The sequence below is a fragment of the Phoenix dactylifera genome, chromosome 11 (genome assembly GCF_051530095.1).
Source record: "Phoenix dactylifera cultivar Ajwa chromosome 11, Ajwa_hap1_PhDact_Kaust_v1.1, whole genome shotgun sequence".
Lineage (NCBI taxonomy): Eukaryota > Viridiplantae > Streptophyta > Magnoliopsida > Arecales > Arecaceae > Phoenix > Phoenix dactylifera.
The window spans coordinates 29,548,327-29,567,403 of NC_143200.1; the positions used below are offsets into that span (position 1 = coordinate 29,548,327).

General features: G+C 41.3%; 1 protein-coding gene across 3 annotated transcripts; it reads left to right on the forward strand.

Moving 5' to 3' along the window:
• The first annotated feature begins 1,405 nt into the window (after window positions 1–1,405).
• LOC103714091 (putative WRKY transcription factor 11) lies at window positions 1,406–3,536 on the forward strand. Of its 3 annotated transcripts, XM_008801226.5 has the most exons (4): window positions 1,406–2,180; window positions 2,283–2,408; window positions 2,483–2,710; window positions 2,840–3,536. In XM_008801226.5, the coding sequence occupies exons 1-3, from the start codon at window positions 1,534–1,536 to the stop codon at window positions 2,670–2,672; spliced, it is 963 nt and encodes a 320-aa protein (XP_008799448.4). In that variant the 5' UTR covers window positions 1,406–1,533; the 3' UTR covers window positions 2,673–2,710; window positions 2,840–3,536. The 3 variants fall into 3 exon arrangements, with proteins under 3 accessions (XP_008799448.4, XP_008799447.4, XP_088563927.2); XM_008801225.6 differs by having other exon boundaries at window positions 2,483–2,890; XM_088707801.2 differs by lacking the exons at window positions 2,483–2,710; window positions 2,840–3,536 and having other exon boundaries at window positions 2,283–2,412.
• The last annotated feature ends 15,541 nt before the right edge of the window (window positions 3,537–19,077 follow it).

Below are 19,077 nucleotides of genomic sequence, written 5' to 3' on the forward strand. Positions count from 1 at the left end.
GGGTTTGAAAATTGAACCTGATTTAAAAATCTGGTCTGACTAGGTTTGGCATTTTTTTTAATCCAATCCAATCCATATGTCATTCAAGTCTAATTTAATTTAATAAGGAATACATCTGGCCTTAGACCAAATCAAATTCGAAAACCTAAATTATAAAATATATTCTTCTACATCCTAACTATCTTTCTAGAACCATGGAACGAATTTTCATTTACGATAATCTCTATTCATCTCAACGACTCTTATCTCTCCTCACCTACTTTTATTAAATTATATTTAAATATTCATACTTTATTTGATAGTTTCCAATTTGTAACGTTCTCGTGTATATTGAGTAAAGTTTACGAACCTATTCTTTTACAATTATCATTTTTGGATCAAACTAAAAACGTTTTTGAACGAATCTGTGGCTAGCTTTTTAGTTTTTTCTAAAAATTTCCAATAATACAACTTTGAACTATAAAACGAGTAGCTAAATGAAGTAATAGTCTATAGGCCCAACCTAATCTGATTTTAACTCAAACAAAAATATATTGGATTAGGTTTAGATCATACTTGACCTCGAGCCAACCAACCAAATGGTATACCACACCTAATTCAAGACTTGAGATATAAAATTGAGTGGAGTGCCGGGATAAAGTATGCCTCTATTCAAACCTCGCTAGAAATCAAAAAAGTATACATCTTTATGATGTCCATTGCAACCCTTCGGCAGTGCTTCATCCGTTGACTATTTTCTCGCACTATTTAAAGTGCTTTTCACGTGATCCATCCGATACCACCGAAAGACAACTCAGATCATCTAGAAGTCCATCATCCGCTACGTGCAAAGTCCACTACCACCAAAACCACCAGATATACACCGAGTTCCAGTGTACACAAGGACAATGATCTCATTAAACTGAAAAAATAAATTAATAATAAGATTCCTTCAAATTACTCTTCTCCAAACGACCTATTAATGCAGAAGGTTGATTTGTTCGATTTTCATTATTTTTCCAAATTTTAACGGTTGACTCGTAACCTTAAGCACGTTCTTTTGCTTAATTATTTATAACCCGTAACTCGAGCCAAAAGTCCATTCGTCGGAGGGAGGGGAGCGTCCAATACGCCGTGATTAAAAAAAATAAGAACATGCTCTCGCGATACAGGTACTTGGACTTTCTTTCTTTTTTTTTTTTTTTTCCTCGAAGGACAAGCTTGAAGCTTCCCACCACCTACTCCATGCTCATCCAAGTAGTTCTTTATTTTTTATTTTTTTTTTGTTCCCATCACGAGAGTAAGGACATAAAAAGATCACATAGATGCTGGCCGTCTGATGCAAAGTCTCCTTTGACTCCAATCTCGGTTCCCCTCCCATTTGGTTTCCCAGGACGAATCGCTCCTCTCTATATAATCCCCTGCTTGTTCCTTTTTCCCTTCCTCCTGATCTCCTTCTCGGTCCCTCCTCCTCTTCCTCCTCCTCTGATGGTGGCCTGATACTCTTCTCGACGAAGAGAGGGTTCGGATTCTCTTGTGATCTTCTTCGATCCGATGGCCGTTGATCTTATGGGCTACTCTAAGATGGACGATCAGATCGCTATCCAGGAGGCGGCGGCCGCCGGCCTCCGGAGCATGGAGCACCTCATCTTCCAGCTCTCCCACCACAAGTCCCCGCAGCTCGACTGCCGGGAGATTGCCGACGTCACCGTCTCCAAGTTCAAGAAGGTCATCTCCATCCTCAACCGCACCGGCCACGCTCGCTTCCGCCGCGGCCCCACGGCGGCGCAGGCTCCCCAGATCCTGACCCACGCGCCGATTCCCCTCCAGGCGCAGCAACCCCAGCCGGCGGCGCCACTCCCACCGCCGCCTCCTCCCCAGACCCTGACGCTGGACTTCACCAAGCCGAACCCGGGCACGTACCCCCCTGTCATCGAAGGCGGCGAAACCGCCACCAGCCAGTACACCAAGGAGAGCTTCAGCATGTCGACCCCGATGCCCTCGGCGAACTCGTCGTTCATGACGTCCATCACCGGCGACGGCAGTGTCTCCAACGGTAAGCAGGGGTCATCCCTGCTCCTCCACCCTGTCGCCCCCTCCGCTGGCAAGCCGCCGCTCTCCTCCTCTTACAAGAAGAAGTGCCACGAGCACGCCCATTCCGAGTACGCCTCCGGCGGCCGCTGCCACTGCTCCAAGAGAAGGTAAGCAACCACCCGGCGAATTAATTCCGGCAAGCCTTACTCATCTCCTTTGTTTTTGTTCGGTGAATTAATTCTTAAATAAATTTTTTTTAAAAAATGCAGGAAGTCTCGGGTGAAGAAGACGATCAGAGTTCCGGCGATAAGCTCGAAGATGGCCGACATCCCTCCCGACGAGCATTCCTGGCGCAAGTACGGGCAGAAGCCCATCAAGGGCTCCCCCTACCCGAGGTAACTAACTATCTTGACGGTCTGATCTCGATCAGACGGTTTGCACTTGATCTAACTGGTCTCTTTTCTCTCAGGGGTTACTACAAGTGTAGCAGCCTGAGGGGGTGCCCGGCGAGGAAGCACGTGGAGCGGGCGCCCGACGACCCGTCGATGCTGATCGTAACGTACGAGGGGGAGCACCGCCACACCCAGAACGCTGTACCCGAGTCCACGGATGCTCTCGTCTCATATTCGACTCCTCCTGTGAGATCTGATCAGATCTGATCGAGGGTTCCTGCGATGTCGTCCCTCCATCCCATGAGGTGCTCATCGTTGTATCTCGTCCTCGGATCCACTCCTCCTCCTCCTCCTCCTCTTTATTCTGTTTCTTTTGATGGCCTTTTTCTTTTCTCCCCCCCCCCCCCCCCCCCCCCCCCCTTCTCTGGGTTCAGAGCTTTGTAGAGGGAGGTTTGGTATATCGTGTAAACAAAAAGGAAAGAAAATTGGAAAGAAAAATCAAGAAATTTGACCGAAAGGGGAGGAGCAGGGGAGGGGAGGCGGCCGCGGAATTGGTCGCGGAGCGGAGGCCGTTTTCCGAAGGTGGATTTGAGACTGGTTTCGGGTCCGGGGGTCTCGTTGCTTCGCCCGTTGCGCTCGGCGGAGGTCAGAGGCCGCGGGGCCCACGGGCCGTAACTGAATTTTTTATTTGCGGGAGGCGGTATGGACGAGGAGGTGGATGTGGGCGGTGGGTCCCGCTGCCTCTCTGTTCTCTCCGTTGACCGGCGTCAGGTTTCGTGCATCCAACCATGAACTGTGACCATATGCATGCCTTCCTTATCAATTGCATTTGGATTTGTTTGATCAAATGTCAATGGAGCATTTAGTACGAGCTCATAGAGGTCTCTCTCAAGCGTATGGGGTTGGGGATGCAGTGACGGGAGTGAGGGATGGCGATATCCACTAATTTCTACTGTTGTGTAGCTTCTTCGCAAAGTTTCATAAATGGGGTAAGTTATAGATTTTTAATGGGGTAGATCGACTTGTATCCAACGCGACAAACATTTTGGAGACGCGTGATAATGGGATGGGGATGGTCCATGTCACGTGAGAAGCTTTAATTTAGGAAGTAAAGCTGGTTTCTTGATTTTTTTTTTCTGAGTGTTGAAGATGAGCAATGATTTCTTGTTTGTCAAAGATGCTTTGGGCCATTCGAGGTGTTCTCTTTGTTCCATTATTAAAAGACCGTGCTTGTCTTTTTTTTATTATTATTAAACAATTATAAGTGGCCTTCCTCGGGGAAATACTCCTTTTGGAAGACCAAGAAGATGATGTTATTAGTAATACATTAACAAGAAATGGTTTCTTGATATGGCAGTCTATGGCTTCTATGTATATGTATCCTCTCTTTATTTCCCTTTTCCTTTTTTCTTTTTTTTTTTTCCCGTGAAAAGAGTTTTGGAGGAAACTGTGTAATTTAGCGCTCGGGTCTTTGTGACAAAGTTTCTTGGAAAATAATAAGAAAATGGAACGTACCAACATTACAAATCTGTAGTTAAAGAACCTTTTCTAATTTCTCCAGTTGGCGAAGGAATCCTGTTTCCATAACCAAGTTCAGAGCAAGTTCCAAGTGTATACACTGGAACATATGGTTTGGTTATGCAGAGCGGAAACTTTATCTTGAGTGGAGAATATGGAATAAGAGGCTTTACGTTTGGATATAGTTGAATCCAGCATCCTATAGTGGAATCTGATTTGACTAATTTGCCCTGGTGGGAGAAGTTCACCTTTACCCTTCCATATCCCACCAAACCTAATTATCGGAAGCATGTTGACTTGAAGTTTGGGCTAATCCAATGGCAACATCGGACAATACAATGCAGAAGAGTATTATGATCCCATTATTCAAGTCTATTCCATAATATTCCGTTAAAAGTCTCATATAATTCAATATCCCTTTCTTGTATGGAGCCATATATTCATCCTAGTGGGTGGAGGTTTGACAGCAAAAGGCAAGATGGTGGGAGGAGTCAATTCCCACTTTGCATGCTCTTTGGTGGAAGAACGAAGAGGAAATCAGCGAGCATCGTATCTCCATCAACTAAAAGGGTCTCCAATTCTGCTATGGCATGTAGATGATCAAATTATTTGCAGATAAGCCTTAGGTTGTCATCTTCTTTTGAGGTTAACAAGCTCTAGATGTTATCTTCAAGCTTACCTTTGCAGAGTTCCAAATAATTCAGTTAGGAAGAAATTTTAAAAATCCAACCAGTAAAATCTGTTCCAAAATAGTTCCCAAAAGATGCGATTGATAGAAAAAACAAGGAAAATAGATCTATGATCCGCAGATATGTCTTTTTGCTCACTGAACAATATTGACAACATATCTTATAAAGAGAATCTTATAGTAACCATAGTTCCTTTGTCTGGGAGAATTTATACCCCACTTTATCACATAGTCAACTTGAATAAAAAAGAAAAAAAGAAAAAGAAAAAGAAACAAAACGATAGTTCATAGAATATAATCTTCGGTCAGGATTGCCTAGGTTTGTGTCTGTCTTCATGTGCACAAGTCCAACGGCAAGGTTAACCATAGTTAGACGAGGCAAGAGTCCACGAGCCACAGTGCCCTCGGGATGTGGGTGGGCTCGACCGACCATGACTTGCCAGCTAGGCACTTTGACTTAGCTTGTGGTCCTCCGGAGAAAATGTCTCAAGGGTCCCACCACCCACTATAGTAGAAAGCAGCAACACTTACGTTCTAGAGCATGGCAACATCTCCTATTTATATCATTCAGAGGCCTATGTTTTTTCTTCTTTTTTACGTTTGTTTGTTTGCTTGCTTGCTTGTCTCTGAGAAGGTCCACTTCCCTTTCATTCTTTCCTCTTCGCTGGACCAAAGGGACAAAGGTGGGGCCACTTGATAGCGCCCGGTTCCTAACTCTAGGGTAAGGAGTAAAGTTTATACCACGGGCCCAGCCATATTGAAGGGCACACAGAAGAAACCCCTTGCCAAAATGAGGGCTTGACAAAGGCCTGAGTAACTGAGTTGCGTGCCCACCCCCTCCCTTACGAAATTTACACGCATTATCAAATAATAAATGGGTCAACCCTCAAGGTTTGCAAGCGCAAAAATTAATATTCACCATTAATTTAATTTACGGATGCATGCACTTATCACCAATCACAGCTGCTTATTTTTATGATTCCTATTCATTAAGTACTTATTTCAGTGCACCGCTATGGAGATGAATGGCTGATGCATGCCGTGTAGGATATAATTTTTCTCAAAGAAAAAGTTTCAACAACATAAGCTGGCATGATAAAGGAGGAGATGGCGAGAGAGAGATAAGCCTTCTGTTGAAGAATAGTCAAGAAGCGTGGATTGAAAACTTACATTGACTTGGCGCTCCGAAAAGGAATCGACCAATGAGTTCATACAACGCATGAGAATATGGTGGTGCTTATACGTTAAAGAATTGTAACTTGCCTTAGATTTCATGAAAACATAATTTTCTTCTTCGAGTGTTGATGGTCATTCTCCATGCACAAAATGGAAGAAATAAAAGGATATCTCCTTTTGTGGCGAGTACGTGGTGCTCGAGTTGGGCTAAAATTGGTTTCAATTTTAAGATTCTTATTTGGACTCGGACCTGAATTGATCTGAAAAAATTTCTAAACCTGCATCTAGACCCAAGACAGTTGAATAAAAAAAAAACCATTTTCTTGCAACTTTGGTCTAGGAGAACGATCCTTTTCTAGATTAGCGGACCATTGACTAATTGCCTTTTCTAGATTAGCGGACCACTGACTAATTGGGCGGTAAGAAAAACGTTTTGGTTCAATAACCAATAAGTAACCTCCACAATTAGGTTTTGACCCTTATTTTTTTTCTTTTCCTTTTCATAGAATTGATGGGGAATACCGTCATTTTAAAAGATCAAAATACTTACATCTTGCATCATTTATAAATTGTAATTTAGAGTCCAACACGTGATGCACTTAATTAATTTAAGACCATTGAATTTTTAGTAGGCCACTGACATTCGATTTAATTCTATTTAAGATCATGTGGTTCGTTTATTGTATCCAACCTGCTTGACAAGGTTAAGGTCCCAACTCCCAATAACGAGATTGTAACGATTACAGCGTTCTACGAACCTAAACAGCAATTTTGGTTGGAATTAGACAAAATTTATGGTGCCTTTTTCTCAAAATGGATCTTGCCTGACCTAGTGCTTGCCCTGTGCCAACCTATTTAAAAGAAATTATTAGTTGAACTAGGTCCACTAGCTCTAGGGTGGATCAGTCCAACTATAAAAGAACAAGTACAAATATGGACGAATAAAAAGAGAAAGCAAAGGGAGCAATGCAGACCTAAACTTCTGTGGTTGGACTTCAGCCCTAGTCTGACAAAAAATTTCAGGCTGGCTTCCACCTTCCATTCAGCAGGTTAAGCATAAGACCGGGTGAAGAGTCTAAATTTCCATGAGTCCCATTCCCAAAGAAACTTAGTCACCCACAAGTCAGCAAAGGTGTGGACGTATTGGAGTTTTGGTGATATGTTTCTTTCAACACGTGGAAAATCTAATTAAGTCAGTCTTCGAGAGGAGTCAACACTAAAGACGTACGCGTCGTTTACCTGACTTAGAAGAACCTCATTCTATTATTTGAACGAAATTGGCTCAAATAAACAATGCTGTGAATCGCCAGCGTGAGATTTTATACAAATAAAATGAAAGGTTTATGCGTACACTACCTTTTGTTTTTCTTTTCTTTAAGGACAAGAAAGGACAGCTTTTTTAGACTTTGCTCAAGACTTGAGTTGCACGCTATTTATTAAAAAAATCAGCACTTTATTCGCGCACACCTCCAAAAAAAAATTAAATTTCATAAGGTTTCTATTCGAGTTAGAAGGGATTATTACAATTATCATGAGATTATCATAATTAGCTCTCCTTTTTTTTAAAAAAAAAATATGCGGTGTTTATGAGGCAATATCTTACTATTATAATGAAAATTCTCATGTTTTCATTCTGTTCGATGTAACTTTATTATTTATTCATTTTCTATACTAGTTGGAGTCCCATTATTCTCCACCCCACCCCCTCAAAAACCTCGGACTCCTATCGTCTTGTGCTTCTCTACAATCCAACCTCAAGTGGCAAGTTTCTTCTTTGGATTCGAACATGGGCCTACTGGGCTCATGAAGGAATGACCCTAATCAGGTAGACTTGATATGGGCCTACAATAGAGTCTAAAGAATGACCACAAGTACTAAAATTTAAACCTATTGTTTTGTTTACACTATAATTTGCATTATGCGTGAAAATAAATGGTGTGAACACTATCAAAGTTTTCATACAAAAAATGATGGATGGCAATCTATAAAAATGATTGCAATGTGCAGGAACAGGACACATCTTTTTCATTTGGGTTAATAGATGATGCTTGTTGTTTATATTTATTCTATGTCGTAATTGCAGTTGGTCAATACAATTTCATAACCAGCGTCTATCTTCTTATCATAATTTGATGTAGGATCATGGTGTCCATTCTTTAAAAATATTACTCAATTATTTAATTTGATGTAGGATCATGGTGTCCAAGGCGTAGCTTTGGCCCTGCCATCTAGGCTCAAGCCCGGATTTCCAGCTTTGGACCGGATCCCGGACTTTAAGATCATCTTTTGGATTTTCAAAAGAATATTTAAAAATATTAAATATGAAGAATTAAATATTGCCAATAAGCTACAAAGTATCTATTATTATATTAAATTCATATATCAATGATAATTATCAGCTAAATCTATAAATACATCAAACATAAATAAGTAACACAAGAAAAAAAAAAGGGATCAGACCATGCTTTTGTCCTTCTAGTCCAAAGTCTGGCTTGTTTATTATATAGATCTATTTTCCGACTGGGCCTGATGCATCAGGCCTAACAATTTTTGCCTCAGCCCGTCTAAAAGGATTTTGGGCTTGAGCAGGCCGGCCGAGCTGCCAGCTGAAGTCCTTTAATTCACATGTGAAACAAGAATAGCTGCCCTTCCTGTAGTGATTTCTCCCTCGCAACATAGAAACAGGTATGGTCGGTAGACCGGAAAGTGGATGAATCCAGTGGGCGCCGAAACTTACATTTGTCGGCCTGTAGCGCAATGAGTCCTGGCTGGTGGGCTGTCCTGGTCGTTATCCTCGGGCTCATCGATCAAGATCTTGGTTCGGGCTTTTTCATGGGCTCAGACCTGGCCAGCAAGAAACGGTAGCAATTCATTTTATTCTGCCATGCCAACGGGGCCAGGCCTTCTTGGGCTGGGCCTTTGCTTGTTCCTCCGTAGTCGTTCTGGGATCGGGCTTCATTATCCAAGAGCCCATCTCATACTGGCATTTTTCGTTTCCCTTCGCGTGATGCCTTGAGGAAAGTCTAAATATCGACAAAATAAAAAATTCCATGGAATAGAAGTCCTTCAGGGTAATAGTTGCAACTCAGAACTTAAGATGTCAAAAATCCCTCGATGAAGTGTTGATATTTTATGGGGCCCAAGCTGAAGGCGGGGTAGCTCGGCCTAGGCAATACTCGATCGATGTTACGGGCCATCTTCTGCTTCAGAACATTTCAGCTATGACCGATGATGATATAGCTTTTTAGGCCAAGCACGTGTTCGAAGATGCTAACAGAACCGCAGACCGAGTAGCATCGTATGTGACTTGTTACTTCGAAGGTCCTTTACGGGTTGAAAAAAGAAAGTTGCTTGGAGTACTTTAGAATTTTTTTTTTTTTTTTTTTGACTTCATCGAGTATATCGAATTTGGATAAATAATCCGCTTTAGTAAAAAAAAAAAAAAAATATTTTATCATTTTTGATCGGCAATCTGCCGTCCACGTTGGCACGCCTCCCAAGGCCACATCACCTGCTCGTAAACATACCCTTTCTACATACTTGAATTCATGGGGTAAGGAATTGCATTGCCTAATCCTCCCACTCGGTGGACCCCTGCAATGAATGCCCGGTCCATTACAACCACTTGTATTACATCTACCGTGGATATAGGTAGCACATCGATTCCGTCGAGGAGCTTCCATAACCTATCATGATCGAACAATGACATATGTCGCATCAAACAGGGCTTGGAATGATATTTGCCTGCCTATCTCCCTCGTCCCATGGATTTGGACCCAAAGATTTAATACATTCGAGACATCAGACATGACCAGCATTTACAAGCCCTTAGTTCCTGCCGCCAGCTTATCTCCATTCTCCAAGCTCTCCCGAGCTTTCCTGAAACAGAAGCCTCAGTCTCATTTTTACACATAAACCCATGCAATAATTTTATGATATGATCCGATTTCACCCATGCTTTCACCGCAAACAAACCCATGCAATAATTTTACAGGAGATATGATTGATCCTGTTCCTCTCGTCACCGACTCTGAGGAGCAGCATAAGACAAGTCTAATTAATTGAGTCAAACTCTGATTAGATGGGATCGAATTCGGAATTTATTTTATCAAATCCATCGAGTAGTTTGGTCAAATCGGGTAAAGACAGGATTAACAATCTGCCTCGCATAAGATTTGCAGGAGGACCGCATATAAATTATAATAAACAGCATAAGACAGGATTAACTAAATGAAATTTATCGCTAAATTGAATAAAATTATTAATCATGACTTTGTATCGTGCAGTATTTGATAATTTTTTTAAAAAAATGTAAATTACTTTAGATATAAAATTTTATAGTCACTCCTTTTGTTATTTTCGAATGTATCCAATTCTGAACTTTGTGACCAGAAACCAAAAACCTCATAGAAAATGTTGTCTTTTCAAGGTTCCCAACACTTCAAGTCATGAAAACAATTAAAAATCATAATTTTTGAGCCTAAAATATCCAAATACAATTTTAGGTTCAAATCTAATCCACACGCAAAGCCTGAATCAAAGCAAAGTCCAAATAACTTCGATTCGGATTGGGCTGCGTTATTTTTAAATTAGTTGGAAATCCGTGGAATTTGATACCGGAATTTTTCCTACGAGAAGGGGATAAAAAGAAAGATAAGAAATCCTTCTTTTTTTTAACACTACCCCGCCGCTTCTTACTTTTTTTTTTTTTGTTTTTTTTGGTACAATGGCTGCTCACACAGCTCTCACATGAGCACAGCCAACTACATCATTTTCAAGAAAACTATACAAAGCAGAAGAAACAGAGAACTGCTGGGTCTACAGACAATCTCTAGAATGATGAGCGACAATTGAGGTGACTCAATCCACAGCTTGATTCATCTTCCGAAAGACGTGCCTGATCTGGGCAACACGGCACTCCCGCAACAAATGTCGTGTGTCACTTAGGAGCAGGTACTCAACCTTCCTTCGCCCCTCCTCCCGTAAGCGCTCAATCAACGAGACTGAATCTTCCTCCAGAAAGATATAGCTGACTTCAAGTACGTATCTCGCATATAAAAGCCTCTTCCATGCGGCTCTGAGCCCTGCTCCAAAAACTGAACCCTTAAAGGAACGACATCCCTTGCAACAAGCAGTCTAGAGCAGTGGTTTCTGATTACAAATGCCACTCCTGCCTTTTTGTCCCTGGCAGACAAGCTTCCGTCAAAATTTATCTTACGATGATCAGGAGGTGGGGGCTAACTACCTCGCTGCTTCTTCGCCGTCCGATTACGAGGGGTCTCCCGGTAAATCCGAACGGAGCCCCAGTGCTAGGTTGGTAGCCGGCGAGATCCGGATTCCAATTCCCAGACTATTCTATTCCACCATCATTCCACCGTTAATTATATTAGTTTTTTGAGGGGGACGCGACATCCGCACCGAGTCGTCCCAGATCCGCATTCCATTATTAAATGGCCTTCGGCAATCACCTCCGTTATCCCTTGATGCCAAGCAACGTTAGCGGAAACGCCTGAGCTGGAAAGTCAAAATTATTTTGCTAAAAGGTGGCATCAATGGAATACAGTCTCCTCGGCTTCGCACGATCCGCTTCCGTAAGCTACAAGCAACTCATAAGTTATTTCAACGTCAATATGGAAGTGCGTTTTTTTTTGTATAGCATTTTTAAAACACAAAGCTTATATCACTAGGTTTTTTGTTTTGGACGTCTGCACATGCCCAAATGTCACAGGAATTTTAGAAGCCCGAGATTTCGCACTCCAAGTTTGTCTTTGACTTTATGGCTAAAGACCGATCGGCCATTTCCAATCAATATTTTAAAATTTAAGAAGATTGACTTGCACTAAAGTAGAGGATTCATGAAAATTCATTTAAATTTCACTTTCATGTTTGCATTAAATAGATCGGCCTGCCTAGCATCTTTAGCTTCTTCTTTTTTTAATCCATTTATATTCTCCTATCCACAAATAGAGGTGCCGGGTTTGGCTACATCGAAGCCCAAATACAAAATAATTTTATTAGATCTAAGCCTAAACTAAATCCAATTAAAATCTATACCATACCCAACTTTGGACAATAAAAAAAATGGGTGCCGGGTCAAGTTTTTGGATAAAATCAGATATTTGACAATTATTTTACTAAACTATTGAACTATTTTTTTAAGTTATTTGATAGATCCAAAATACTCTCATATAATGCGAGGCACAAAAAAAAAAACAAAAAAATACAAAAAAATCTAAAATATAATATCTATTCAACAAATATTTTTATCAACAAGCTCCATATAAGATAAAGATAAAAAAAAACGATCCTGGCTCATCCTACTGCAATCAAGCTCGATATAATATTAAATCTAATAAATATATTAAAAGGAACTAAGTGGCATGAATAAATGTTTGGCGGTAGGAGATAAAGAAAAAAAAATAATATAATATTAATTTGTGAAAATATAAAAATAAATATGTGTCACGACCCCCGCCCCGTTCCCGGCGGGCCGCCGCGACGGTCCTAGGGTGCGGGTAGACATAAGGCCACCAGCCACCGCGTAGAACCCTACTACCTATCAATCATCAATGAATCTTGAAAAATTTGGCATGATGCATGCACAAAATGATCACTTTTCCTATAGTGACCTGTCAGGATTATCTCAATACATACAACACACTACCTGTCAGAGCAGCAATCACATAATCCGTCACATAATGAACCTGGACAATATATATCAATACATTATCTCAGGCATATAACTCATATGTATAAAAATCTGGTTCCCATTCCATCCATGGTCAAACCCATATCCACAACAGGATCTATGACTGTAACTATACACTATATACAACAGAAGGTTTATAATACACCAAAAAGAAATAAACCTCTATCTACATTATACTATACTATACTATGGAGCGGCACAGCAAGTAGACAATCTCTAACCCTGCTCCTCTCTATACAATACCTGCCCTGCAATCAAAAATATCAAACTGGGGAGTGAGTATATGAATACTCAGTGAGTGGAGTAGAGAGTACTATGCACATGAGACAGAATATAATCATGGCTCGAGATGAAATCTCAAGATCAATAACAAGATGAACATGAACTCAACATAGAGAATATGGAGTAAGTCATCAATATCACCACAATCAATATCAACTCATCTGAAGCATATATGAAATAATCAAGTAAACATATATGCTACTCATGAATATGCTCAATAGATCATAATGCTGGAACATACAAATCAGGTGTCAATATGCTGAAATCATCACTAGACAGCTGTCGGGAGGTGGGTTTTACGCCCCAGGCGAACCAGCAACAACTTCCTACTGCCATATGCATATATCGAATATGACACCACACCAATATGTAAATCATCACTAGACAGCTGTTGGGAGGTGGGTTTTACGCTCCAGGCGAACCAGCAACAACTCCCTACTGTCACATGCATATGCAGGATAAGACACCATACCGATAACATAAATGCTAGACAGCTATCGGGAGGTAGGTTTTACGCCCCAGGCGAACCAGCAACAACTCCCTACTGTCACATGCATATGCAGGATAAGACACCATACCGATAACATAAATGCTAGACAGCTATCGGGAGGTGGGTTTTACGCCCCAGGCGAACCAGCAACAACTCCCTACTGTCACATGCATATGCAGGATAAGACACCACACTGATCATATAAATGCTGGCCAGTATCCAGAACAGAAATCCATCTCACATCTATATACTAAACGGCACCTCGTGGGAATTCTACATCCGCGGAAAGCCATACTGCACCTCGCGGGGTCTTACTATGCCCGGCGGCAAGCAGAATATAAGTCGTAGGACCGGCCGATCCTACGCCTAGGGCCGTGTCCCCCCCTAGGAAGGGACTGGGCTCCGCCCACCCAGAAGGCTACTATGTGCACAAAGGCCGATGTTCAACCCCATCGACTATAGGTGTCCTGCAGATACTGCCAAGCCATGCATAAATGCCATAATGCACCCTCCCAATACTCTACTAAAAAGGAGCATAATCAAGACTACCACTCACTTAATCATGACCCAATCATAAACTAACATCAGGGTTAGAAGTGAGGGTCAAGGAAGTGCAATACAACTCAATATACCACTAAAAAGGCTCTACAAATCTTTGAAATAGAGGAAATGAAATCAATTTACAAAAGAAATCATTTCACAATTCGGAATCAATTTGATTACTCATCAACCTCTCGTAATTCCTCTCAATGTTCCCTCAAATGCATGTACAGAATAATCAAGCATGGAGAATCAAGATTATAGAGGAATCTACTACAATATCAGTCAATATGCACAAGTGGAATCAATTCACACTTGGCGATATTCATGAAAATGAATTAAGAATGCTCATGGTGCAAAGTACATGGCTCCCACTCACCTGTCAATCTGGCACAGCCCTGATACGCCTCCAAAAATCTACAGCTGGTAGTGGGGAACTTCTTCCTCTTGTTCCCTAGCTTCTTGCCCAACTGTGACATGCATTTATAATACATTTAGTCCTGTATCAAGGGCTATAATCTACGTGCCAATTATAATATAGGGAACTTTAATTGATTCAACTCCCCCGTTCCCTAAATCTTTTCTTTTCTTTCCTTTTTTTCTTTTTCTATTAATTAACTCATCATTTATGTGTATTAGGGACTCCCTTACACGAGTACAAGGTCTCCCTTAGCCTAATCTAGGCTTAATACCCTATTATAGCATGAAATCCCTTATTTTCCACCCGGATGAACAGTAACCCGGACCGACAGCCGGTTACTTCATCCCGGGTTTGATCCACTTTCCAGACTTCAAATTTGATGAAATTTTTACCTAACATTTTACACTCATAGAGGATTCCAAAGAGATAACATGCATCATCATCGGAGGCCGTTTGACCCCCTAAATAATTCGCCGAAGTTGGGACTTCGGCACAATTTTTCCGTAGTGCCGGAAAAATTTGTCAAAATCCGATTCTTCCTCTTTTAACCGCCTCTACAACCCTTATCCGACCCCTCTAGACTATATTCACCCTTTGTATAGCCTAATGTTATCAAAAGACTAGATAGGGATGGACATTTACCTTTTTCTTTTTGGAAATCGAGGTCCTTGCGTAGAGGAGAAGGAGATCTACGTTTTTCCCTTCAGCTGGAAGTGCAACCGAGATCTCTTTCCTCCTCGAATCCTCTTCCTCTTCTTCTTTCTTCTTCTTCTTCTTCTCTTTTTCTTTCTTTCTTTCTTTCTTTTCTCTGTTTCACGCCTGAGAACCCCCTCCCTCTTTCTCTCGGTTTCATTCCAAAAGCCAGCTCAAACCCTCCAATTAAATCACATCAAGATACTATTCACCCTTTTTTTAATATTATTAAATTTCTATTTTACCCCTAACACTTCAACATATCTACGATTATGCCATTAACTTTTGATTTCTTTCCAATTTTACCCTTACCACTTCAACGTATCTACAACTATGCCATTATCTTTTGATTCCTTCCAATTTTACCCCTTATATCAATTTTAAAGAACTATTCTATCCCTTTTTATATATAAAAAAAAAATTTGGGGTTATTACATCCTCCCCTCCTTATATAAAATTCGTCCTCGAATTTAAAAGAGTAAATTACCTGATTACTCAAAGGGGTGAGTGTATCTGCTTTTCATATTCTGCTCGGTGTGGTATTGGAAATCAAATCAATTAGAAGTGTTTTACCTTCTATCTCTACCACACAGGTAGGATACACATACTTCGCTTTTATACTATCCCCTTAAACTCCGAGGTTCTGAGCCTCAGAAATTCCTGTACAGTAATCCCCTCATCATCTAGAGCTCGCCTGGCCAAACTTCTTGGCACAGGTACAGGAGGTGGGATGGATACTACTGACGGGGCAGGAGATTTCCCCCGAGCAATCTGCTCCCTCAGAGCCTGATTCTCCGCCAGTACTGTTCCATCAATGCATCTCTACTTCCTACCTCTCCTTGATCATTAACCCTCCGTCTATCAGCAGGAGGAGATTTTTCTCTTTGGGGCTCGACATGTGCGGAACCCGCATCCAATGCTATATCTGGCTCCATCCTCTTTCCAGGACGAGCAGATCCTCTTCTTGGAGGTATTCTTTATATGTCTCTAAAAGAGTTAAAAAGAGAAGGCAGTCATTACACACTGAGTCATAATATATTTTACTGAATTGTAAATGACTCATAAATTAACATACAGAAAAACCTTATGCTCCATAGTATAATCCTATACTTAATCCTGACTCACCCTATTGCTCTGACAGGACTCTTCTTAACCTTTGCTCTGATACCAAGCTTTGTCACGACCCCCGCCCCGTTCCCGGCGGGCCGCCGCGACGGTCCTAGGGTGCGGGTAGGCATAAGGCCACCAGCCACCGCGTAGAACCCTACTACCTATCAATCATCAATGAATCTTGAAAAATTTGGCATGATGCATGCACAAAATGATCACTTGTCCTATAGTGACCTGTCAGGATTATCTCAATACATACAACACACTACCTGTCAGAGCAGCAATCACATAATCCGTCACATAATGAACCTGGACAATATATATCAATACATTATCTCAGGCATATAACTCATATGTATAAAAATCTGGTTCCCATTCCATCCATGGTCAAACCCATATCCACAACAGGATCTATGACTGTAACTATACACTATATACAACAGAAGGTTTATAATACACCAAAAGGGAATAAACCTCTATCTACATTATACTATACTATACTATGGAGCGGCACAGCAAGCAGACAATCTCTAACCCTGCTCCTCTCTATACAATACCTGCCCTGCAATCAAAAATATCAAACTGGGGAGTGAGTATATGAATACTCAGTGAGTGGAGTAGAGAGTACTATGCACATGAGACAGAATATAATCATGGCTCGAGATGAAATCTCAAGATCAATAACAAGATGAACATGAACTCAACATAGAGAATATGGAGTAAGTCATCAATATCACCACAATCAATATCAACTCATCTGAAGCATATATGAAATAATCAAGTAAACATATATGCTACTCATGAATATGCTCAATAGATCATAATGCTGGAACATACAAATCAGGTGTCAATATACTGAAATCATCACTAGACAGCTGTCGGGAGGTGGGTTTTACGCCCCAGGCGAACCAGCAACAACTCCCTACTGCCATATGCATATATCGAATATGACACCACACCAATATGTAAATCATCACTAGACAGCTGTCGGGAGGTGGGTTTTACGCCCCAGGCGAACCAGCAACAACTCCCTACTGTCACATGCATATGCAGGATAAGACACCATACCGATAACATAAATGCTAGACAGCTATCGGGAGGTGGGTTTTACGCCCCAGGCGAACCAGCAACAACTTCCTACGGTCACATGCATATGCAGGATAAGACACCATACCGATAACATAAATGCTAGACAGCTATCGGGAGGTGGGTTTTACGCCCCAGGCGAACCAGCAACAACTCCCTACTGTCACATGCATATGCAGGATAAGACACCACACTGATCATATAAATGCTGGCCAGTATCCAGAACAGAAATCCATCTCACATCTATATACTAAACGGCACCTCGTGGGAATTCTACATCCGCGGAAAGCCATACTGCACCTCGCGGGGTCTTACTATGCCCGGCGGCAAGCAGAATATAAGTCGTAGGACCGGCCGATCCTACGCCTAGGGCCGTGTCCCCCCTAGGAAGGGACTGGGCTCCGCCCACCCAGAAGGCTACTATGTGCACAAAGGCCGATGTTCAACCCCATCGACTATAGGTGTCCTGCAGATACTGCCAAGCCATGCATAAATGCCATAATGCACCCTCCCAATACTCTACTAAAAAGGAGCATAATCAAGACTACCACTCACTTAATCATGACCCAATCATAAACTAACATCAGGGTTAGAAGTGAGGGTCAAGGAAGTGCAATACAACTCAATATACCACTAAAAAGGCTCTACAAATCTTTGAAATAGAGGAAATGAAATCAATTTACAAAAGAAATCATTTCACAATTCGGAATCAATTTGATTACTCATCAACCTCTCGTAATTCCTCTCAATGTTCCCTCAAATGCATGTACAGAATAATCAAGCATGGAGAATCAAGATTATAGAGGAATCTACTACAATATCAGTCAATATGCACAAGTGGAATCAATTCACACTTGGCGATATTCATGAAAATGAATTAAGAATGCTCATGGTGCAAAGTACATGGCTCCCACTCACCTGTCAATCTGGCACAGCCCTGATACGCCTCCAAAAATCTACAGCTGGTAGTGGGGAACTTCTTCCTCTTGTTCCCTAGCTTCTTGCCCAACTGTGACATGCATTTACAATACATTTAGTCCTGTATCAAGGGCTATAATCTACGTGCCAATTATAATATAGGGAACTTTAATTGATTCAACTCCCCCGTTCCCTAAATCTTTTCTTTTCTTTCCTTTTTTTCTTTTTCTATTAATTAACTCATCATTTATGTGTATTAGGGACTCCCTTGCACGAGTACAAGGTCTCCCTTAGCCTAATCTAGGCTTAATACCCTATTATAGCATGAAATCCCTTATTTTCCACCCGGATGAACAGTAACCCGGACCGACAGCCGGTTACTTCATCCCGGGTTTGATCCACTTTCCAGACTTCAAATTTGATGAAATTTTTACCTAACATTCTACACTCATAGAGGATTCCAAAGAGATAACATGCATCATCATCGGAGGCCGTTTGACCCCCTAAATAATTCACCGAAGTTGGGACTTCGGCACAATTTTTCCGTAGTGCCGGAAAAATTTGTCAAAATCCGATTCTTCCTCTTTTAACCGCCTCTACAACCCTTATCCGACCCCTCTAGACTATATTCACCCTTTGTATAGCCTAATGTTATCAAAAGACTAGATAGGGATGGACATTTACCTTTTTCTTTTTGGAAATCGAGGTCCTTGCGTAGAGGAGAAGGAGATCTACGTTTTTCCCTTCAGCTGGAAGTGCAACCGAGATCTCTTTCCTCCTCGAATCCTCTTCCTCTTCTTCTTTCTTCTTCTTCTTCTTCTTCTCTTTTTCTTTCTTTCTTTCTTTCTTTTCTCTGTTTCACGCCTGAGAACCCCCTCCCTCTTTCTCTCGGTTTCATTCCAAAAGCCAGCTCAAACCCTCCAATTAAATCACATCAAGATACTATTCACCCTTTTTTTAATATTATTAAATTTCTATTTTACCCCTAACACTTCAACATATCTACGGTTATGCCATTAACTTTTGATTTCTTTCTAATTT